Consider the following 20,864-nt stretch of genomic DNA (forward strand, 5'->3'; position numbering starts at 1 on the left):
GAGACCCAGGCTGATAAACATTAGACTATAGTCAAAAAGTTTTTTAGATGACAGGTATACTACAAGTTGACATTGGTTTTATTTAATATTTCATGGTTTTGAAATACATTTTGCTGCCTTCATTATTATTTTACTGGTGAAACATTGCAAAATATTTCACCTGTAAAAAATTATACCATGGAGTTTAGCACTAAAAGCTGTTTGAAAATCCCTAATCGGCTCCATTACGGGACACAGACCGTGGGTGTATGCTGTCCTAGAGACAGCAGCATACACCCACGGTCTGTGTCCCCCAATGGATCCTTCGAGAAAGAGATTTTACGGTAAGTGTTAAAAAAAATCTCCTATAGATAGATCGATCTCTTCCCTTTAAATTACAAAGAAATATTCAAAGGATAAGGGGAGAAGATTTCTGATCGCGGGGGTCCTGCCACTGGGAACCACAGTGATCTCTCCTGCAGCACCCTGTGTCATCTGCTGCACAGAGCAAACTTCGCTCCATGCCTGATGATGGGCGATACAGGGGCCAGAGTATCGTGATGTCATGGCCCCACCCCCTTGATGCAAGTCTATGGGAGGGGACGTGGCGGATAGGGGATAAAATGTCTAGGGGCGGAGTACCCCTTTAAAGGGGTACTCCACTGGCCAGCTGTCACCTCCTCCCATAGACTTGCATTGAGGGGGCTTGGCCGTGATGTCACTAGGGACGTGGCCGACCCCCGCAGCGCGAAAACAGCATTCGGAAAATTTAGATCTGAATAAGGGGCAGTGGAGTACCCCTTTTAAGTGGCATCTTAATTTTTATTACATGTTTTTCGAATTTAGGACTTTATAATATTGTAGTTTTAGCTTGCTTGTACTTAAAAAGAAAATTAAAAATTCTTGCGATTTTTGCATTTAGTGTCCTCATCGGCCATGGCCAGACAGACAGTGGGGACTCTGTATCTTTGATGACATCATTGAACACTGTAGCCCCACTTCATTCAAATATGCCGAATACTTCCTGAGACCTCTGATACAGTCAATCTGTGATAGCAGTCCAGAGGTTCGTCAAGCAGCTGCTTATGGTGTCGGTGTGATGGCACAGTTTGGGGGAGAGAATTATCGGCCTTTCTGTACAGGTATGTGGTGTAACTGTAGAGCTATAATAGGCAATTTTGTTTTGTTTCCAACCTTTTATTTTTTATTTTTTTCTCCCACTTTTCTACTGTAGAAGCTCTTCCACTTCTTGTTGGGGTTATACAGGCCCCTGATTCTAAAGCCAAAGAGAATATCAATGCCACAGAAAATTGCATCTCCGCTGTAGGAAAGATTATGAAATACAGACCAGATTGCATTAATGTGGATGAAGTTCTGCCTCATTGGTTGTCATGGCTGCCACTGCATGAGGACAAAGAAGAAGCCATTCATACTTTTAACTTTCTTTGTGACCTTCTTGAAAGGTAAAATATGAAAGCATACCTGTCCTTTGATATAAATCAGCATTATTTTACAGCAAAACTGTAAAATATAAGATAAAATTAATTGAAATGTATTGTGGTATCGATATATAAAAAGGATGCTTAACCCCTTGCTGCATATGGACGTTTATAAATGTCCATAAGCGGCTCCCACGTCTAAAGTGAGAGTAAAGGCTTCCCGGCAGCTGGGGGGGGGGGGGGGGGGGGAAGCAGTGGACATAAAATGGAGGGGGATGGCGTGGTCTTGAAATGGAAGGGGATGGAGTGGATGTGGAATGGGGGGTTTCACCATATGTTTTATTGAAATCTTAATAAGGCATTTTCCCCAAATCTTGCAGCCCTATCGCAAACAGTGAAGAAATCGCCATAAACATTAGACAATCACTTAAAATTCTTATTTCCTATACCTCGTGTCCCATTTAGATTCGTTAGACCTACAAATCCATAAACTGCCTTTATCTAACAATAGAATATACTCATGAAATGATAAATGTCACCCAAAGTGGCTACAAAGAGTGCCTCTCACTCTGGAAGACATGGTGCGCTCTACAAAGCATCGTTTCCACTGCAGGGGAATTGGACATTTACCAAAACAACTGTATTCTGGGGGTCTTAAGATCATCACAGGTTGTGTTGCTGTTAGGGAAGCTTTTATTCAATTCTTTAACAGGCATAGTCATTTAATTAAAAAAAAAAACCTTGTATAGATCAATAGTAAATGCCTCTTTCTCTTATCAAACTTCTTTCCTCTTCCACCCCACTCCTGCAGAAAGGAATAGTAGAAGTTTAGTCCTTCCTGCTCAAGGTTTGTTTTGTAGCTTAGTAAGGGATCAAATTATAAGCAGTGCATGTCTAAAAAGGAAAGTGGTGGTAGGGGACAGTGCCTAAACTAGACAGTGTACATAAAGAGGCTTAAGACAGTAAAGACATGGAAAAAATCCCAGTAAACATTCACTTTTAAGAATTCCTGGCTATACTTTTAATTTCTACTATGCCACAAAGAGTGCCAGCTGGGTTATTTCTCTCATATTGTTTTACTTAGCTTGATGTATTTTATGTGCTTATAAATTCACATTGATGTCTGCCTTGTGAATTTCATAAGTTCCATCACAGCGGTCTTAAGTTGATACATGCTGGTCCATTAGCAGTCCATACAAGCTTTAGTGACTACCCACTCTTCATTTCAAAGTGCAGTAGAGCTCAAGGGCATCATTTAACCTGCATTTACTTTTCTATGGCTTATAAAACACCCTTTCTCCATTCTTGTGACATAGTAATGATGACTCTTCATGACTTTCTATAAACTCTGCATGCAAAACTAGTTCAGTTGCATTTCATCTGGATGAATAAAGATGCCCATTTTTATTAACAATGTTTGACACTAAATTATTTACTTCAGACAAATCAATCAATGTATTTATAGAATTTTTTATGTTCACAGTAACAATCCTATTGTGCTAGGACTCAACAACTCAAATTTACCCAGAATATTTAGTATTATAGCAGATGGAGGAGTCCATGAATCCATTAAAAGTGAAGAATTATGTGGCAAAAGACTTGCTAATGTAGTACGACAAGTTCAGGTAAGTTCCCACTTCAGAAAAAAAACACTCTTTAATAAATCACGAACATATGTACACAAACATATATTCTTTTTTGATATAATGTACTATATCACCTACCAAATGTTAGTACATCTTGGCTGGCAAAGAAAAAAAAAGGTAGCCAGTTAGTACCCAGCAACAATAGGAAGACAGTGCTATATGTTCTTTAATCCCTTAATTTACTTTTTTTTTTTCATGGTTTTCTCCTAATATTCCACCTAGAAACCCATACAATGGCTTGTGTTTTGTGCCACCAATTGCACTTTATGATGACAAATCTACGGCAAAACAAAAAATGTATTTGTGGGGCAAAATAGACTGCCATTGTGCATGCATGTCCGCTCCCAGAATTAGTAAACTTAAATGGGCAGTCCGGGGAACTTAAGTTTTTAGACACTCGGAGCAATTGACGACCCGCTCAGCTAATCACCTGGCACAGCGATGTCCCGCCACTGACTGGCTGAACAGGCCGTCACTTGCGCTTGTCAGGACAGTGGGGGCTGGAGCACTTCAAGGACAGGTAAGTAGACGGGGCTCCTAGCGGTCAGACATCTGCGATCAAACATTTTTCTCCCATCCTGTATATAGGGCTTAAGTTCCCTGGACTACCCCTTATAAAAGATAAGAATGTGCAGAAACATTCAAAACTCAATATTCAAAATGTGAGCAAAACCCTGGCCATATGAACAGGCATCTAATATATGTACAGCTGCAGAGATGGCTTAAAATCCCCATGTCTTACATGTGAATCTTTAGCAAAATGTTTACTTTGAACTGGAATAGGTAAAATCTGCTTTCTCGGTTGCTCTTCATTGGGCGCACCTATACTGATGGGTATATGCTCTTGCCACTAGGAGGTGCTGAAACTAGGGAAAAAAAATCTGCTCCTCCCTGGCAGGATATACCCGCCCACTAGAAGTGAGGTAATCAGTTTTGTCACAAAGCAGTAGGAGAAGCCCACAAAGAAATATGTCCGAAGGACCCTAGAAAAGGAGCACCCCAGACCTGTTTTTGTTTTTTATTTATTTATTTTTATTTTTTATTTTTTTTTCCCAGTAAGGGCTGTTTAGTTAGGGTCTGGGTCTCACAGGTGTGGGGGTTCGGTGGGCTGTGCGGCGACTCATTCTCTCGACGTACAGCGGTACTGTGCATATATGGACAGCCGGCTCTGCTCTGCTGGGATGCCTTTTTTTCGCTGCCCTCACTTTCCTTTGATCGGCGCAATTATTTTGCTTCTCATGCTCCGCCCCTCTCCCTCGCCTTGTTGTTTTTTTTTGTTTGTTTGTTTGTTTTTTGAGGGTGCTTTACTATTTGCTTTCTGTCACCCTGTTTTATTACCTGAAGAGGCAAAGGTCTCTTCGCCAGCTCAGGGATATTGTGCATGGCATTTCTGCCATGAGATGTCTAACACGCCCACAGCTGCATTCCATCCCCTTCCCAAGGGCAAGACACTGATGGGATGCCCCTGCAGATGCATCCGCATCCTTTACCTTAGCTGAGGGCCTTTCCCAGGTGTCTCCTTCTCTTGTCTTTGGGCATAAAGTGTCAACTATGTGGTCTTTATTCCCAGGAGAATGCTGGTAAACCGAAGTGGTTTCAATTTTCTCCCACAGGTCTTTATAGGTCTTCGTAATCTGTGGCTAGTGTGCTGGACCCCCCTACTTCTAGTGTGAGGTCTTCAAGCATGTGTTCCTATGTGGACATGGACTGGACCCAATACCACACAGTGGTCTGCGTGGTTTACTCTGCCTCCATTCACTCATCACATGGTTGCCGCAGCCACGGCTGCAATTACTGCTCCCCACTGCTAACAAGTGTGTCCAAAGGAGTGGCCTGGTGTGTACAATAAATTTTGTGCAGGGCAACGGGGGGAATACAATCTACGGATCATTAGCCTCCCCTGATCTCCCAGGATGGCGGGGATATTATCAATGGCCCCAGGCCTCCCCGCCCCTCCATATGCGACAATGGGGCACAGTGTTATTTCATCTGGGCCGTTGTCCCATTATCGCCACTGGCCAGCGCCTGGGGGTGCACTCTATTGATAAGCCAGACTGTTGTCTGCATGGTTTCTGCAGTCACCGGTCTCCCATCATGGGGCTGAGGGGTGCTTGGCTTGGAGTTCCTGTACCCCTTTTCTAATGGGAGGAGTCCAGAAGGTTGTCGCTATAGGTACAAGGGGACCCTGCGCCAGTAAGCTAGACAGTGATCTTAATGATCTCCTACACCTCTAGGTCGCCCTTCAGGAGTTACGATACCACTTCTAGAGCGCGGTGTCCAAAGAAGTGACCCAACCTGTCCTATCGACCCTTTTCAGGGCTCCTCTGATCTCCTAGGGTGATGGGGATTTTATCCACTGGGCTTCCAAGTGCTTGGCAGTGTTTTCCCGTACCTTTCTGCGTGGGTGGACTCTGGACGAGGGTTCCTGCAAAGTGCACAGGCAGGGATGATGCCAGTCAGCCAGACGTTCGTTTGCATGGTCTCTGGCACCACAATGTTGCCCATCGGATCGGCCGCTCTCCAGTACACCACTTTCTGTGGGAGGGTTCTAAGGAGTGATCCTGTGCGTTCAGGAATTCGTTCAGCCAGACGGTCATCTGCTTGATTTACTGCTACATCTGGTCAACTACCATACACTTCCCACTCCGTGGACAGAAGTGCAGGTAACCCACTGCCGATGTGTAGTTCTGAGTGAGTCACCCCATGTTACTCCATGGGCCTTATACAATGCACCATATACTGGTTCGCAGGGTTCCCTGCTTTACCAGGTCCCTCTCTGCATGCCTGCCGCTCTCATGGCTGAAGGCTGGTAACCCACTTTTAATGTGTGGTTCTGAATGCGGGACCCGGTGTGGCCATGGTCCCTATGCCATATAGCTGGAGTGTCTGCATGGTTTCTAATCCACCAGGTCACCTCCCCCTTTCCTGCAGCTAACGTGACAGCATCCTGGTCACTCACTTTCCATGTGAAGTTCCACGAAGTGTCTGTGGGTTCATTGAACCGGTTATACCAATCAGACTTCCTTTATCTCTTGCATCTGTGACAGCAGTCCTGGTGTGGGGCACCATTAGGAGATGGAGTGTGGGCATTTCCTACAGTTTCCATGGCTTTTCACGCCAACGGCAGCACACTCTGTTCCCCTAAAAGTGCCACGTTGGTCTGCCAGGGGCATGGTTGTGCCACACCATTGGATGCTGAGCCTGACTCTTATACTGCCAGACTTTGGATGTCTGCAGTCTTGCTTCGTCACTACTATCATGAGGCATTCATGTCTGTGCCAGCAAATGTAGAGCCCACCTTTCCTTCTGTCGGTGTGGTGTTCCTCAGACCTTCCTGTAATCTGGTTTCCACAGGTCTGTGGCAGTTGAGCACCTCTGTTCTGGCATGGGGCCTGGTGGGGCATCACAGATAGTTCAGTGCCCCTCCTTATGCCTGCAGGTATCTTCCTGGATTCCTGTGCAGGGTGGCTGAGGTGCCTGCTTGGTTGGCTTATACACTACCAGACTGGCTCAGTTGACGCCCATCTGGTCCAGGGTTTCACCCCTATGGGGTGTTCCTCTCAACGCTGTTGGTTGCTTTATGTGTGCGTGCTTCTTCCTTGCATTTGTAGTCGTCTTTGCCCAGCTCCGGTGTCCAGGATTCCGATCCCTCTGGGGACACAAATTGGCTTCTCAATATATGTTCTCTCAGAGTTCCTGGGGGCTATGTCCACCCAGTACTTTGTCCGTTGCCGCAGGGCAGCATGACCCTGCTCCTTCAGTGCCTGGTGCACTTTGGCAATCCCCCTTCCACGGAGGTACGGGGATCAGGGGGCTTGGCATGGTCAGTGCCTGAGTTTCATCTCGACCACTGCTTTTTTTTCCCCCTCCACTAGGGGGACTATTTCGCTGGTCACTTTCTACTACCGAGATGGAGACATCTCTCTTAGGTGGGATATCTTGCTGGGCCTTGTTTCGCTGAGAGCATTCAGAAGAGCCTTTCGCTGTGTCTGCCTGTGTGCTTACTGTCAACTATTGCAGCCTGGCTCTGTTCCTTTCTTGGTTTCTTCTGCTGCTCAGGCAGCCTTGGCATTATCCTCTGGAGTGGTTTCTACTATCATGTGTGGCTCGGCGACAGCGGGTCTAGCCACCGTCTGTCGTTTGGGCCCTGCCATTGCTCTCCTCCCCCTCGGCACAATCTCCCTGGTAGGGTGTGTTCCTCCTTCCCATTGACTGTCAGTTGCGCTACACTGACACCACAGTCTTCTAGAGTAACCTTCCTGTGCCCAGAGCCTGGAAGTCACAGCCGGGTTCCCTTTTTGTTCTCCCTCTGTTCCAGTCCTGACGGGTTGTTGCTTTAGAGTGCTCTGGTTTCTTGGAACACTGGGGCCCAGGACCAGTTGGTCTACGTGTCTTGGACACTATCCTAGGATCCTGTGGAGTACCTTCTTTTCTAGGTCGGCCCTCCTGGTACTTTGGGCCTTAGTGACGGTTGAGGTCTCGTGCATGTGTAGCGGTCCTGCCCAGACTTCTCCGCGATCCCATTTATGGGGCGGTCTTTCTGTACCGCACTTCTTCTTGTACCGCACTTCTTCTTGTCTTGGCACATATGTTTGTCACCTGGAGCGTTTCGCAGACATTGGGTTTCCTTACCCTTAGGTTGTAAGTCTTTTAGGAGACTCTGGAACCTCCAGCTGGGTCTGCAGATGTTCAGATCTTCGATCTTCTGCACCAGGCCTCTCTAGAGCTGGTTTCAGTCTCTTTTTTTTCCAGTGATTTTCGGTCCTCCACCTTGCCTTCTGCTCAGGCATACATTGCTCTCCCGGGCTTCTTCTATGTTTTTATCGGGTGACTCGATGTGGTTCCTTTTGTTGTGCCGTTTTCCATTTTTGTTTCCCAGCTGGGCTAGCCCTCTGTCTGGTTCTGTATACCTTAGTTGATTCCTACCTCCTTCCGGTATGGTTCCGGCCCCTCTGGCTTCCTAGTCGACTTTTTCTGGTCTCTCTATGAGGACCGTAGGTTTAGAATCTCTGCAAAGGATGGTCCCTTCATTTGGCGTTCAAGCCAGTCTCCATGGATTGGGGATCTTCCGCGAGCTCTGTTTCTAGGCCTTGGTTTTCTTTTGCCTGGTGTCTCGTCCACAGGCCTTACGGTCTAATGGGTTCGGTCTCGGGACTGATTCCCTTTCTCTGGCAATTGTTTTTCCCACCCTAGGGGAATGCTTTTGGTACGGCCCATCAGTATAGGTGTCCCCCAATGAAGAGTGACCAAGAAAAGGAGACTTTTGTACTCGCCGTAAAATCTAAATCTCATAGCCTTCATTAGAGGCACCGCACCCACCCATAATTTTTTTGGTCCGGATCCTCTTTTCCGTGTTTTTTTTTTCCGGGATTCTTTTCTAGGGTCCTTCGGACATATTTCTTTGTGGGCTTCTCCTACTGCTTTGTGACAAAACTGATAACCTCACATCCAGTGGGCTGGTATATCATGCCAGGGAGGAGCAGACTTTTTTTTCCTAGTTTCAGCACCTCCTAGTGGCAAGAGCATATACTGATCAGTATAGTTGTCCCCCCAATGATGGCTACAAGAGATTTTATGGGGAGTACAAAAATCTCCTTCTTTTTATAATAAAACTTATGAAATCTTGTTGAAAGCATGCAAATCGTTGTGTATTTTTGTTGAAGGGGTAATTCACATACACCAGATTTTCTGCAAACATTTCTGTAACTGTCCTATTCAAAAGAAATATTGCTGTATGTAAATGCACTTTAAAGAATTTTCTGATTGTCATTGTTTTTTTTTTTTTGTTTTGTTTTTTTCAGGCATCTGGAGGACTGTTCACAGAATGTGTATCACAGCTGAATCCAGTTCAGCAGAAGGCTTTACAAGATCTCCTGAGTGCTGCATGAAGACTTCTACTGGTGGCATAAATCAGGAAAACTAACATAAAATAAACTTACCTCTTCTGTTTAGGTTTCTTTATTTTTTGTTTTCAGAAAAAGGAGCACAGTAGTGTTTGTAAGCAGTTTTTCTGCAGGCTATGAGGTTGGGAGAATTGCATTGTACCCCAGACTGGGGAAAAAACACATTAAATGGATTCTTCTAGAAAAGACGGAGGCTCCTTGCAGGCCTGTAACTCTAAATGGATTATTTTATTCTATCCTCATATCTCCTGTTATCCACTTTTGTGGATATGGAGAAACTGTTTACCATTGTCTTCAGTTATCAATTAGAAGTATGGTTTCTCTAGATGAATTTTAAGACTCATGGACTTAGATCTGGTGTATCTAAAGGGCCTACAAAGCTTTTAAAATGGTACTCCCCATGCCATTTGCAGAAGTGGTATGTCGAGTTCATATTAGCACGATGTTATAATCGTCAAGACAAATTTGTCTCCACACTGTATTAACACAGAAGTTTGTAGAATAAGACTTTTGCCCTATTATTGGATTCATTTTCATTATCATGGTCAAGAAAATTAATTTTGCACAGATTTATAATGGTATATTTTTATTAGTTTTGGTCACCCATAGTGCCCAAATAATGTGGTTTGGCATAGGACAACATTTAGCTTCAGGCCCTTGAATGTGAAGTGTCTTTTTGGCATGTCTGGCAATATCTTTCACTCTTCAATAAACAATGACATTTAAACACCAGTCTGAGCATGGGACCACTACTGTCTCACTTTATTCAATTTGTACTTGATCATGTGATTTTGTTTGGAGCACTCAGATAAAACATACTCTGCATGTGAGCAGTTTATATTTTTTTGCTGACTTATAGGTTTAATTTTTTTTTTACGTTTCTTATATACGTTATGTTATATAGGATGCCTTTATTTTCAAAGATGCATTCATTTGAGTTTTATAGTTTTCTGATACATAAAAATAAATGTGTACAATTATGAATTTTGCATTAGCATTAACACCTCCAACTTTCTCTTGTATTATTAGTTCAGTTTATGCTGCAACGAAAAAAAGCCAGACATTTTTTCTGCATTAAATGCCACAAAAAATAAATGTGTTGTTTAAAACAATTAGACATTTCTTGTTGATAAAAAATGTTTTGACAGCCAAACAAAACAATACTGTTTACATTAGTAAACAGGAGGAGCTTCGAGTGCACAAGTCAAACATTTTGTGCCAGGTAATTTCTTAAGGACTGTAAATTCTTCATAGATGTGTTGTAATGCATCATTTCTTTCTTTCTTTTTTTTTGGGGGGGGGGGGGGGGGGGGTTCTAGGGGAAAGCCCATAACACAGAAATCCATGCTGGCCACGATATGCTTCTGTTTCATGTAACAGGCTAAAAAAAACTAAGCCATTTTGTTCTTTAAAGGGGTTATCCACCATAAGGTGATTTTAGTACAGAATACATCAGTAACCCCTTCTTTCCCCCCAATGACATCTAGGATTCTACTAGTATTCATCCCCCAGCACAGTGCAACCTTTTAAGTAAAGCAAATTTTTTTTCTGGTCCTGTCTAGAGATGAGCGAACTTAGAGTAAATTCGATTCGTCACGAACTTCTCGGCTCGGCAGTTGATGGCTTTTCCTGCATAAATTAGTTCAGCTTTCAGGTGCTCCGATGGGCTGGAAAAGGTGGATACAGTCCTAGGAGACTCTTTCCTAGGAATGTATCCACCTTTTCCAGTCCACCGGAGCACCTGAAGGCTGAACTAATTTACGCAGGATAAGTCATCAACAGCCGAGAAGTTTGTGACGAATCGAATTTACTGTAAGTTCGCTCATCTCTAGTCCTGTCCCCTGAAATAGAGAAATAGCTGTGCATCATGGAAGAGTCTCTCTGCTATTAAATTACTGAATAGGAGCAATTAAATAACTTCCCCACTCTCAAGGGTTAATGTAGCAACCATGTAGGTTCATATATATAAAAAAAAAATGAAAATGCAGGGATGCTTAAAAAAAGAGTGAAACTTTACACTGGTAATGCTTTTGAATATTAATTCAGTGAAGTGGAACAGAGCAAAGTTAAAGGAGTACTCCGGCCCTAAGACATTTTATCCCCTATTCGCAGGTGATTCGGCGGGACCACCTCGATAAGACATCTTATCCCCTGCAATCTCTCATGCAGCACCCACCTGTGTGAGCTCTGGAGGCTCAGTCTGAAGCCACACGACCACGTGGTGTCATGACTCCGCCCCATGTAACATCACGCCCCTCCTATAGGCTTGCATTGAGGGGGTGGAGTCATGTCACGATACTCCAGCCCCGTGGTCATGAGGCTTCAGACTCGGAGCCTCCAGCGCTGCGAGCAGCTCACACAGGTGGACCCCCGCGATCAAACATCTTATCCCCTATCCTTTGGATAGGGGATAAGATGTCTTGGGGCCGGAGTACCCCTTTAAACCAAACTTTAACCCATCCATACATGTATGCCCTCGGACCCTGGTACTTAACCACTTAAGGACCCATGGCGTACAGGTACACCCTGACTCCCTGGTTCTTATGGACCCAGGGCGTACCTGTACGCCCGTGGGAATTCCGGTTCCCACTGCTCGCTGGGAGGGGACCAGACCGGGGTGCCTGATGAAATTGTTCGATTTCTATTCCCGGGTCAATCGGGTCTCTGGTGACCCGGGAAAAAAAAGGGTGATAGGTGGCGACCGAGACGCCACCTATCACACTTTATGAGCAGGAGTGAGGTGGCACAGGTGCCACCTCACAATCGCGTGTTTGATCGGTCTGGACAACTGATCAATAACAAAGCCTGCTGGGAGGTGATCGGGCAAGTCGGGGGTCCCTTACCTGTCCATCAGGGCAGGCGGGGGTCCCTGGCATTGATTTGGAGGGTACCTGTAATCGGCAGAGGCCCCAGGGCGGCAGCAGCAGGATACAGCAGGTGGGGAGTTGTTCGCCTCCTTCTGTTGCTAAGCAACAACTCCCAGCATGCACAGCCAAAGGGCATTCTGGGGCTTGTAGTTATGCAACAGCTGGAGGCACTTTTTTTTTCTCTATGAAAAACTGTGCCCCCAGTTGCATAACTGCAACAACCAGCATGCACATACAGCAAAAGGGCATGCTGGGCAATGTAGTAGTGTTCCTCCAGCTTTTGCATAACTACAGCTCCCAACATGCCCTACCGCTGTCAATGCATGCTGAGAGTTGCAGTTTTGCAACAGCTGAAGGCACACTGGTTGCGAAACACTGAGTTTGTTACCTAACTCAGTGTGTTGCAACCAGTGTGCCTCCAGCTGTTGCAAACTACAACTCCCAGCATACACTGACAGACTGTACATGCTGGGAATTATAGTTTTGCAACAGCTGTAGAGACACTTTTACTTAACGCAGTATTGTGCAACCAGTGTGCCTACAGCTGTTGCAAAAGTACAACTCCCAGCATGTATGGTCAGTCAGTGCATGCTGGGATATTTAGTTATGCAACAGCTGGAGGCACACTGGTTGCAAAACAGTTTGTTACTTAACTCAGTGTTTCGCAACCAAACTGTTTTGCAGCCTGTGTGACTCCAGATGTTCCATAACTGCAACTCCCAGCATGCACGGACAGCCAAAGGCCATGCTGAGAGTTGTACTTTTGCAACAGCTCAAACTCCCAGCAGGAAACTCGCTGTAAACCCCCGCCCATTTGAATGTACTCTAAAAATACCACTACACCTACACAAAATAAAGTACAACACTACATATTCACATACCCCTACAGTTACATCCCCCAGTTGCGCACTGCCGTTGGGTATTTTGGTGGCAGATGCAAATCCCCAATTTAGGCCTCAAATGCACATGTCGCTCTCTCGCTTTGGAGCCCTGTCATATTTAAAGGCAACAGTTTTTAGTGCCACATATGGGGTATTTCCTTACCCAGGAGAAATTGCTTTACAAAGTTTGGGGAGCTTTCTCTCCTTTTACCCCTTATGAAAAGGTAAAATTGGGGTCTTCACAGCATCTTAGTGTAAAATGTTAGTGTAAAAAAATTTACATGCAGGAGTTGCCCCATAATAATTTTCACAAGCTGTAAAAGGGGAAAAAAAGACCCCCAAAATTTGTAACGCAATTTCTCCTGAGTACGGAAATACCCCATATGTGGATGCAAAGTGCTGTGTGGGCGCACAGCATGGCTCAGAAGTGAAAGTGCACCATGTACATTTGAGTTCTAAATTTGTGATTTGCAGAGGGGTGGCTGATTATACAGCGGTTCTGACATAAACGCAAAACAAATACCCACATGTGACCCCATTTTGGAAACTACACCCCTCACAGAACATAACAAGGGGTATAGTGAGCCTTAGTACCCCACAGGTATTTGACGAATTTTCGTTAAAGTTGGATGTGCAAATAAAAAAACAAAATTTCACTAAAATGCTTGTTACGCAAAATTTTTCATTTTAGTAAAATAGGAAAAAAAGCCCCCCAAAATTTGTAGCCCCATATGTGGATGTAAAGTGCTCTGCGGGTGAACAATAATGCTCAGAAGAGAAGGAGCGCCATTGGGCTTTTAGAAAGAGGTGTCAAATTGAAGGCCATGTGTGTTTACATAGCCCCCATAGTGCCAGAAGAGTGGACCCCCTCCCACATATGACCCTATTTTGAAAACTACACCCCTCACAGAATTAATAAGGGGTGCAGTAACTATTTACACCCCACTGGCGGTTGACATTTTCATTTGCATAGCCCACTGTTCCAACGATCTGTCAAACTCCAGCGGAGTGTAAATGCTCACTGCATCCATTATTAAATTACGTTAGGGGTGTAGTTTCCAAAAAAAGTGGGGGGTCCACTGTTCTGGCAGTGCTTTGTAAATGCACTTGGCCCCCGACTTCTATTCCAACGAAATTCTCTCCAAAAGTTCATTGGCACTCCTTCTCTTCTGAGCATTGTAGTTTGCCCGCAGAGCACTTTACATCCACATATGGGGTATTTCTATACTCAGAAGAAATGGTGTTACAAATTTTGGGAGGCTTTTTCTCCTATTACCCCTTGTAAAATTTGGGGGGGGGGGAATGCATTTTAGTCGAAAAATGAGGTATTTTTAGGTTTACCGTAAAATCTTTCTTTGAGGATCCATTGGGGGGGGGGGGGGGGGAGGAACACAGACCATGGGTCTATGCTGCTGTCACTATGGCAACATGAAAAGTCAGACCCTCCCAGCAGGGTATACCTGCCTACAGGCACCTGAGTTAATCAGTTTCAGTCCCAGAGCAGTAGGAGAGGACTGACACGTCAAGAAGAAAAAACACGAACTGTCCAAGAAACCAGAAGAAAAATTTTTACTGAACACACCCTCGGACAGGTAACTGAACCAGGAACACCAGAGCAGAAGGGTGGGTGCTGTGTCCCCCAATGGATCGTCCTTGAAAGATATTACGGTAAGCATAAAAATCTCCTTTTCTCCATCAGCTCCATTTGGGGAAACAGACCATGGGACATACCAAAGCAGTCCCTTGGGCGGGCAAAGGAAAATCTGTCAGGAGGATGGCTGGACTACTGCTGCTTGAAACACCTTACGGCCCAGACTAGCATCAGCAGATGCAAAGGTATGAACCTGGTAGAACCTTGTGAAAGTGTGTAAAGACGACCATATGGCCGCTTTACAGATCTGCGAGGCTGAAGCCTTGTTGCGGAGAGCCCAGGGTGCCCTGACAGGATGAGTGGAATGAGCAGAAACCCTGTAGAGTGGGGTCTTCCCCTTGCAGCAGTAAGCTTCTGAAATAGCATATCAGATCCACAGAGAAATGGTGGCCTTTGAAGCAGGTTGTCCTTTACAATGATCTTCCGTATGAACAAAAAAGGAGTCGCACTGTCGAAAAGTGACAGAGGTCTGAACAGCTCTCACCACATCCAGTTTGTGGAGAAAACAAAAGGATGGCAGGACCATGTCCTCATTGAGATGAAAAACAGTAACAACTTTTGGTAAGCCGGACGGAAAACAATTTTGTCCTGGTGAACGATCAGGAAGGGAGAACGGCAGGAGAGAGATGCCAGCTCTGAAACGCTCCTAATAGAGGTAATAAGGAACACCACCTTCCAGGAAAGGAGGCGAAGAGGAATGTCCCTGAGAGGTTTTCAGAACTGCAAAGCGGAGATGCCGCTGATGCCCCGGAAAAATTGGAATGTGAAGGTAGGAATCGCGGATGTCCACTGAGGAAAGAAACTCCTTGATCCATGGATGCCCGGACCGAATGGAGGGATTCCATGCGGAAGTGGCGGAGGCGATGATGTTGGTTGAGGCGCTTCAGGTCCAGGATTGAGTGAACGGAGCCCCCTTTCTTGTGGACCACGAAGAATTTGCAATAAAAGCCCAAAAAGGAGTCTTGCATATGCGTGGACCAGACGTCCTGGAAAAGCAAGAAATTACCTCCCACCCGAGGTTGACTTTCGACGGGAAGTAGTACTGTGAGCCTTATTTTGAGGTAACAAGGAACTTTTACCACCCGTCACCTCTGAGACGATCTCATCGAGGCGCTTACCAAACAGCCGAGAACCGGTAAAAAGTTCCGTTAGAGATTTCTTAGAAGCGGCACCTGCGTTTCAGGCTTTGAGCCAGATGGAACGACGAAAAGCCACCAGGTTACTTGTGGCAAAGTCCGCACAACGGGCCGACTGCATGGAAGCTTTACACAGTCTCCAGCTTTAGAGAGTTGGAGAGCCAGATCAGCCAATTCCTCCGCAGGGGATCTGGAAAGAATACCCTGGTGGAGCTGAGAAGCCCAGACTGAAAGAGCTTTAGACACCCAGGCAGAGGCAAACGCAAGGAGAAGGGAAGAGCCCGCTGCTTCAAAGGCAAATTTTGCTAGGGTCTCTACCCTCTTGTCCGCAGGATCCTTGAAGGAAGCCGCATCTGCCAAAGGTAGAGTAAAGATGCAGAAAGACAGAACAAAATTGGAGATAAGTGTGTGCTATACAAACAAGACCACTGTTACACCCTCCTTGATAAATAAAATCCCCAAAGATTAACGTGACTCCAAACACATATACCAAACAAAAAGCAAAAGAGTCATTTATAACAATATAAAAATAGTTTTTATTGATATGCATTAAAATCACACACATATAGAGGAAAACAATACATTAAAAAAATGCGGCAATACCAGGTACCCTGCAACCACGATGGCAATCAAGGGGTATTATCATATAAAATTAGGTAGTATTAAGAATTATAAACACATGCACCAATCTCCATATAGAAGCTATACTCACTAGTACAGCAAGTACATAAACAGATTTAGTAAAGTGCTAAATAAACAGTATATAAGGTGCTGTGTATTATATGAGCTCTATATAAGAAATAAAGTGCATAGTACAAACCAGATATATTGCATAATACCCACAGGAGACCAGGGAGGTCACAGAAAAGCCTCAGGGACCGGGATGCTGCCACTCCAATGTGTGTTTCGCCATCAAACCATTTATACACAGAGTGACCCAATAGAATTTTAGAGAACTGAATTCAATATAATACAGGTGTCTAAACTTGCTGTGTAGCAAAGGTAGAGTAGTAACATTTGATAGATGGGAGACCGGTGGGTCCACCATGGGAGGGGAGGTCCACCGAGCAATAAGATCCCTGGGGAAGGGAAATTGTGCATGAACCTTCTTAGTTTCTTGAAACCACTTGTCAGGACGCTTCCAGGCAGACTCCAGCAAGTCAAATTCCGCATGAGAGCTGAAAACCTTGGGTGCAGGTCTGGAACGGTGAAAGGAAACTTCTGGAGCTACGTCTGAAGTTCCTGAGTCCTCCAGATGAAAGGTGTCCCTTATGGTCGAGACCAAGGTGGCCGCCAGGCCGGCCGCGTCAGTTCGGTCCTCTGAGTCCGAACCAGAAATCACATCTTCCAGTTCCCCAGGAGAGTGGGAACGGGTGGAGGTAGCCCTGGATGAGGGAGAAACAGACCTGGTGCGCAGATCTGGACAGCAAGAGCAGTGACCGGAGGAGCGTCTACGGGAAGTTGAAGCAGATGTGCAATACCTATGAAGGGAGCACCTATGTCTGCTATCAGACTCCGTAGATGAGTCAGAGGAGCTACCCCTGGTACATTTGTGAGAGCGCTGAGCATAGGGAGATGGGGAGCGGGTCTCTCTGGAGATTTGGCGTAAAGAGGACCTCTCCAAGGCAGTCACCACGGAACGGGAGACCTCAGCCAAGTTGGAAATAGACTGGGAGAGAGAAGACACCCATTTCGGAGGGACTGCAGAGCCCACAGGGTCTAAGGCGAATCCTGAGTAGAGATACCAGGAGGGTTGGGGGGTGCAGTGGTGCTGGCGGAACAAGTGGGTTCAGCCTTTGCAAGTATAATAGGTGACCAGGGCCCTAGTTAACTGCTTAGAGGGGGGGGGGACAGTTCTGGGATCGGACATAGTAAAATTGAAACAGTCTCACCTAGCTTCTGTGTCCCCAACAACTGTACAAAAGAGGAAACTGTTATGTCACCCCCTCAGTGTGACCGAAAAAAAAATATCTATGCTCTAGGAGACGTGTACTTGAATATATAAACCAGAGTGATTCTCCAATGAGGCTACCATGTAGATAATGTTGATATTGATCCAAGGATTCATCCACACAAAAAACTGTGATATATTAAAATATATCTTTTTACTGGTATAAATAAAAAGATTACATTTCCTTTTACAATGCAAAAAGATATCATGGCATACATATAGAAATAGACATACGATATAATCAAAAATAGTGGGTGGTCCACAGAAGGTGGGGATAGGGGATGAGGTAACAGCTTTTGGTTAGGTAGTTTAGTTATTGTTCGGGTACTCACCTGTTACCTCATCCCCTATCCCCAACTTCTGTGGACCACCCACTATTTTTGATTATATCGTATGTCTATTTCTATATGTATGCCATGATATCTTTTTGCATTGTAAAGGAAATTTTATCTTTTTATTCATACCAGTAAAAGTTATATTTTAACCCCTTAAGGACCTAGGGCGTATGGATACATCCTAGCTTCCTGGTACTTAAGGACCCAGGACGTATCCATATGCCAGTGGGAATTTCGGACCCGCCGCGCACCAGGAGGGGACCGAACCGGGGTGACTGCTGATATCGATCAGCAGGCACCCCGCGCAAATGCCCAGGGGGGTCATCAGACCTCCCCATGTTGGCGATCGGCGCAAATCGCAAGTGAATTCACACTTGCGATTTGCTCCTATTCCAGGTCATACGGGTCTATGGTGACCCGGAATATAAGGGGGATCGCGGTTGTCTAAGACACCTACGATCCCCCTGAAGGGATAGGAGTGAGGTGGCAGGGGTGCCACCCCTCCTATCCCTGCTATTGGTCATCAGAAGTGACGACTAATAGCAGATCGGGGGGGGGGGGGGGGGTAACTTTAGTTTTCCCCGTCCTGCCCACCCACAATAGGCGAGGCAGAACAGGGGAAACCAAAGAGGACTGACGGCAGAAGATCCACTTACCCATTCGGAGGCAGTGGGCGTCAGTGATCGGGGGCGACGATGTCGTGCGGCAGAAGAGGATGGCTCCCTGGATCCTATGGAAGCCGGTAAGTTGCCTAGCAACATCTGGAGGGCTATAGTCTGAGACCACTATACAGTGGTCTCTAAACTCTAGCCCTCCAGATGTTGCAAAACACCTCCCAGCATGCCCAGACAGCTGTTTGGGCATGCTGGAATATGTAGTTTTGCAACAGCTGGAGGGCTGCAGTTTGAGACCACTAAACAGTGGTCTCTAAACTGTATCCCTCCAGATCTTGCAAAACTACAACTCCTAGCATCCCCAAACAGCTGTCTGGGCATGCTGGGATTTGTAGTTTTGCAACATCAGGAGGGCTACAGTTTGGAGATCACTGTGCAGTGGTCTATAAACTGTAGCCCTCCAGATGTTGTAAAACTGCAAATCACAGCATGCCCAAACAGCTGTCTCGGCATGCTGGGAGTTGTAGTTGCGTACCTCCAGCTGTTGCATAACTACATCTCCCAGCATGCCCTTCAGTGATCAGTACATGCTGGGAGTTGTAGTTTTGCAACAGCTGGAGGCACACTGATTGGAAAATACTGAGTTAGGTAACAGAATCCAACTGAAGGTTTTCCAACCAGTGTGCCTCCAGCTGTTGCAAAAGTACAACTCCCAGCATGCACGGTCTGTCAGTACAGGTTGGGAGTAGTAGTTTTGAAAAAGCTAGAGGTTTACACCCCCTTACACACTGTCCCCCCAATAAAAATGAAAAACGTATTGTACGGCAGTGTTTCCAAAATGGAGTTTCCAGCTGTTGCAAAAAACCAACTCCCAGCATTTCTGGACAGCCACTGACTGTCCAGGCTTGCTGGGAGTTTAGCAACAGCTGGAGGCACCCTGTTTGGGAATCACTGGTGTAGAATACCCCTATGTCCACCCCTATGCAATTCCTAATTTAGTCCTCAAATGCGCATGGCGCACTCTAACTTCGGAGCCCTGTCGTATTTAAAGGAAATAGGGCCACATATGGGGTATTTCCGTACTCGGGAGAAATTGCACTACAAATTATGGGGGGCTTTTTCTCCTTTTACCCCTTATGAAAAGAAAAAGTTGGGGGCAACACCAGCCTGTTAGTGTAAAAGAATTTACACTAACATGCTGGTGTTGCCCCATACTTTTCATTTTCAGAAGCGGTAAAAGGGAAAAAAAAAGCCCCCCAAAATTTGTAATGTAATTTCTCCTGAGTACAGAAATACCCCATATGTGGGCGTAAAATGCTCTGCGGGCGCACAACAAGGCTCAGGAGTGAGAGCGCACCATGTACATTTGAGGCCTAAATGAAATGGTGATTTGCACAGGGGTGGCTGATTTTACAGCAGTTCTGACATAAACGCAAAAAAAATAAATGCACACGTGACCCCATTTTGGAAATTGCACTCCTCACGGAATGTAACAAGGGGTATAGTGAGCCTTAACACCCCACAAATTTTCATTAAAGTTGGATGGGAAAATGAAAAAAAAAAACGTTTTCACAAAAATGCTGGTGTTACCCTAAATTTTTCATTTTCACAAGGGAAAATAGGAAAAAGCCCCCAGAATTTGTAACCCAATTTCTTCTGAGTAAGAAAGTACCCCATATGTGGATGTAAAGTGCTCTGTGGGCGAACTACAATGCTCAGAAGAGAAGGAGCGCCATTGGGATTTTGAAGAGAAAATTTGTCCGGAATTGAAGGCCACGTGTGTTTACAAAGCCCCCATAGTGCCAGAACAATGGACCCCCCCCCCCCCCCCCCCCCCTCGCCGCCCACATGTGACCCCATTTTGTAAACTACACCCCTCATGTAATGTAATAAGGGGTACAGTGAGCATTTATGCCCCACGGGTGTCTGACAGATTTTTGGAACAGTGGTCCGTGAAAATGAAAAATTAAATTTTTCATTTGCACAGCCCACTGTTCCAAAGATCTGTCAAATGCCAGTGGGGTGTAAAAACTCACTGCACCCCTTATTAAATTCTGTGAGGGGTGTAGTTTCCAAAATGGGGTCACATGTGGGGGTCCACTGTTCTGGCACCACAGGGGGCTTTGTAAACGCACATGGCCCCTGACTACCATTCCAAACGAATTCTCTTTCCAAAAGCTCAATGGCGCTCCTCCTCTTCTGAGCATTGTAGTTCGCCAGCAGAGCACTTGACGTCCACACATGGGGTATTTCCACACTCAGGAGAAAATAACCACCAAATTTTGTAACCCCATTTCTTCTATTACCCCTTGTAAAAATGTAAAATTTAGGGGAAAAAAACAGCATTTTTGTAAAAAAAAAAAAAAATTTTTCATTTACACATCCAAGTTTAACAAAAAGTCGTCACCTGTGGGTAGTTAAGGCTCACTGTACCCCTTGTTACATTCATTAAGGGGTGTAAT

General features: G+C 45.4%; 1 protein-coding gene across 1 annotated transcript in view; it reads left to right on the forward strand.

The window, feature by feature from the left end:
• The window catches only part of IPO5 (importin 5), an 84,628-nt gene extending 74,567 nt beyond the window's left edge, over positions 1 to 10,061 (forward strand). The window contains exons 23-26 of the mRNA XM_056555608.1: positions 902 to 1,121; positions 1,214 to 1,442; positions 2,902 to 3,043; positions 8,866 to 10,061. Of these exons, the coding sequence (XP_056411583.1) occupies positions 902 to 1,121; positions 1,214 to 1,442; positions 2,902 to 3,043; positions 8,866 to 8,952 (678 nt within the window). The 3' untranslated portion in view covers positions 8,953 to 10,061. The remainder of the gene's footprint in view (positions 1 to 901; positions 1,122 to 1,213; positions 1,443 to 2,901; positions 3,044 to 8,865) is intronic.
• Positions 10,062 to 20,864: the final 10,803 nt, after the last annotated feature.

Source organism: Hyla sarda, chromosome 2 (assembly GCF_029499605.1).
Source record: "Hyla sarda isolate aHylSar1 chromosome 2, aHylSar1.hap1, whole genome shotgun sequence".
Classification (NCBI taxonomy): Eukaryota; Metazoa; Chordata; class Amphibia; order Anura; family Hylidae; genus Hyla; species Hyla sarda.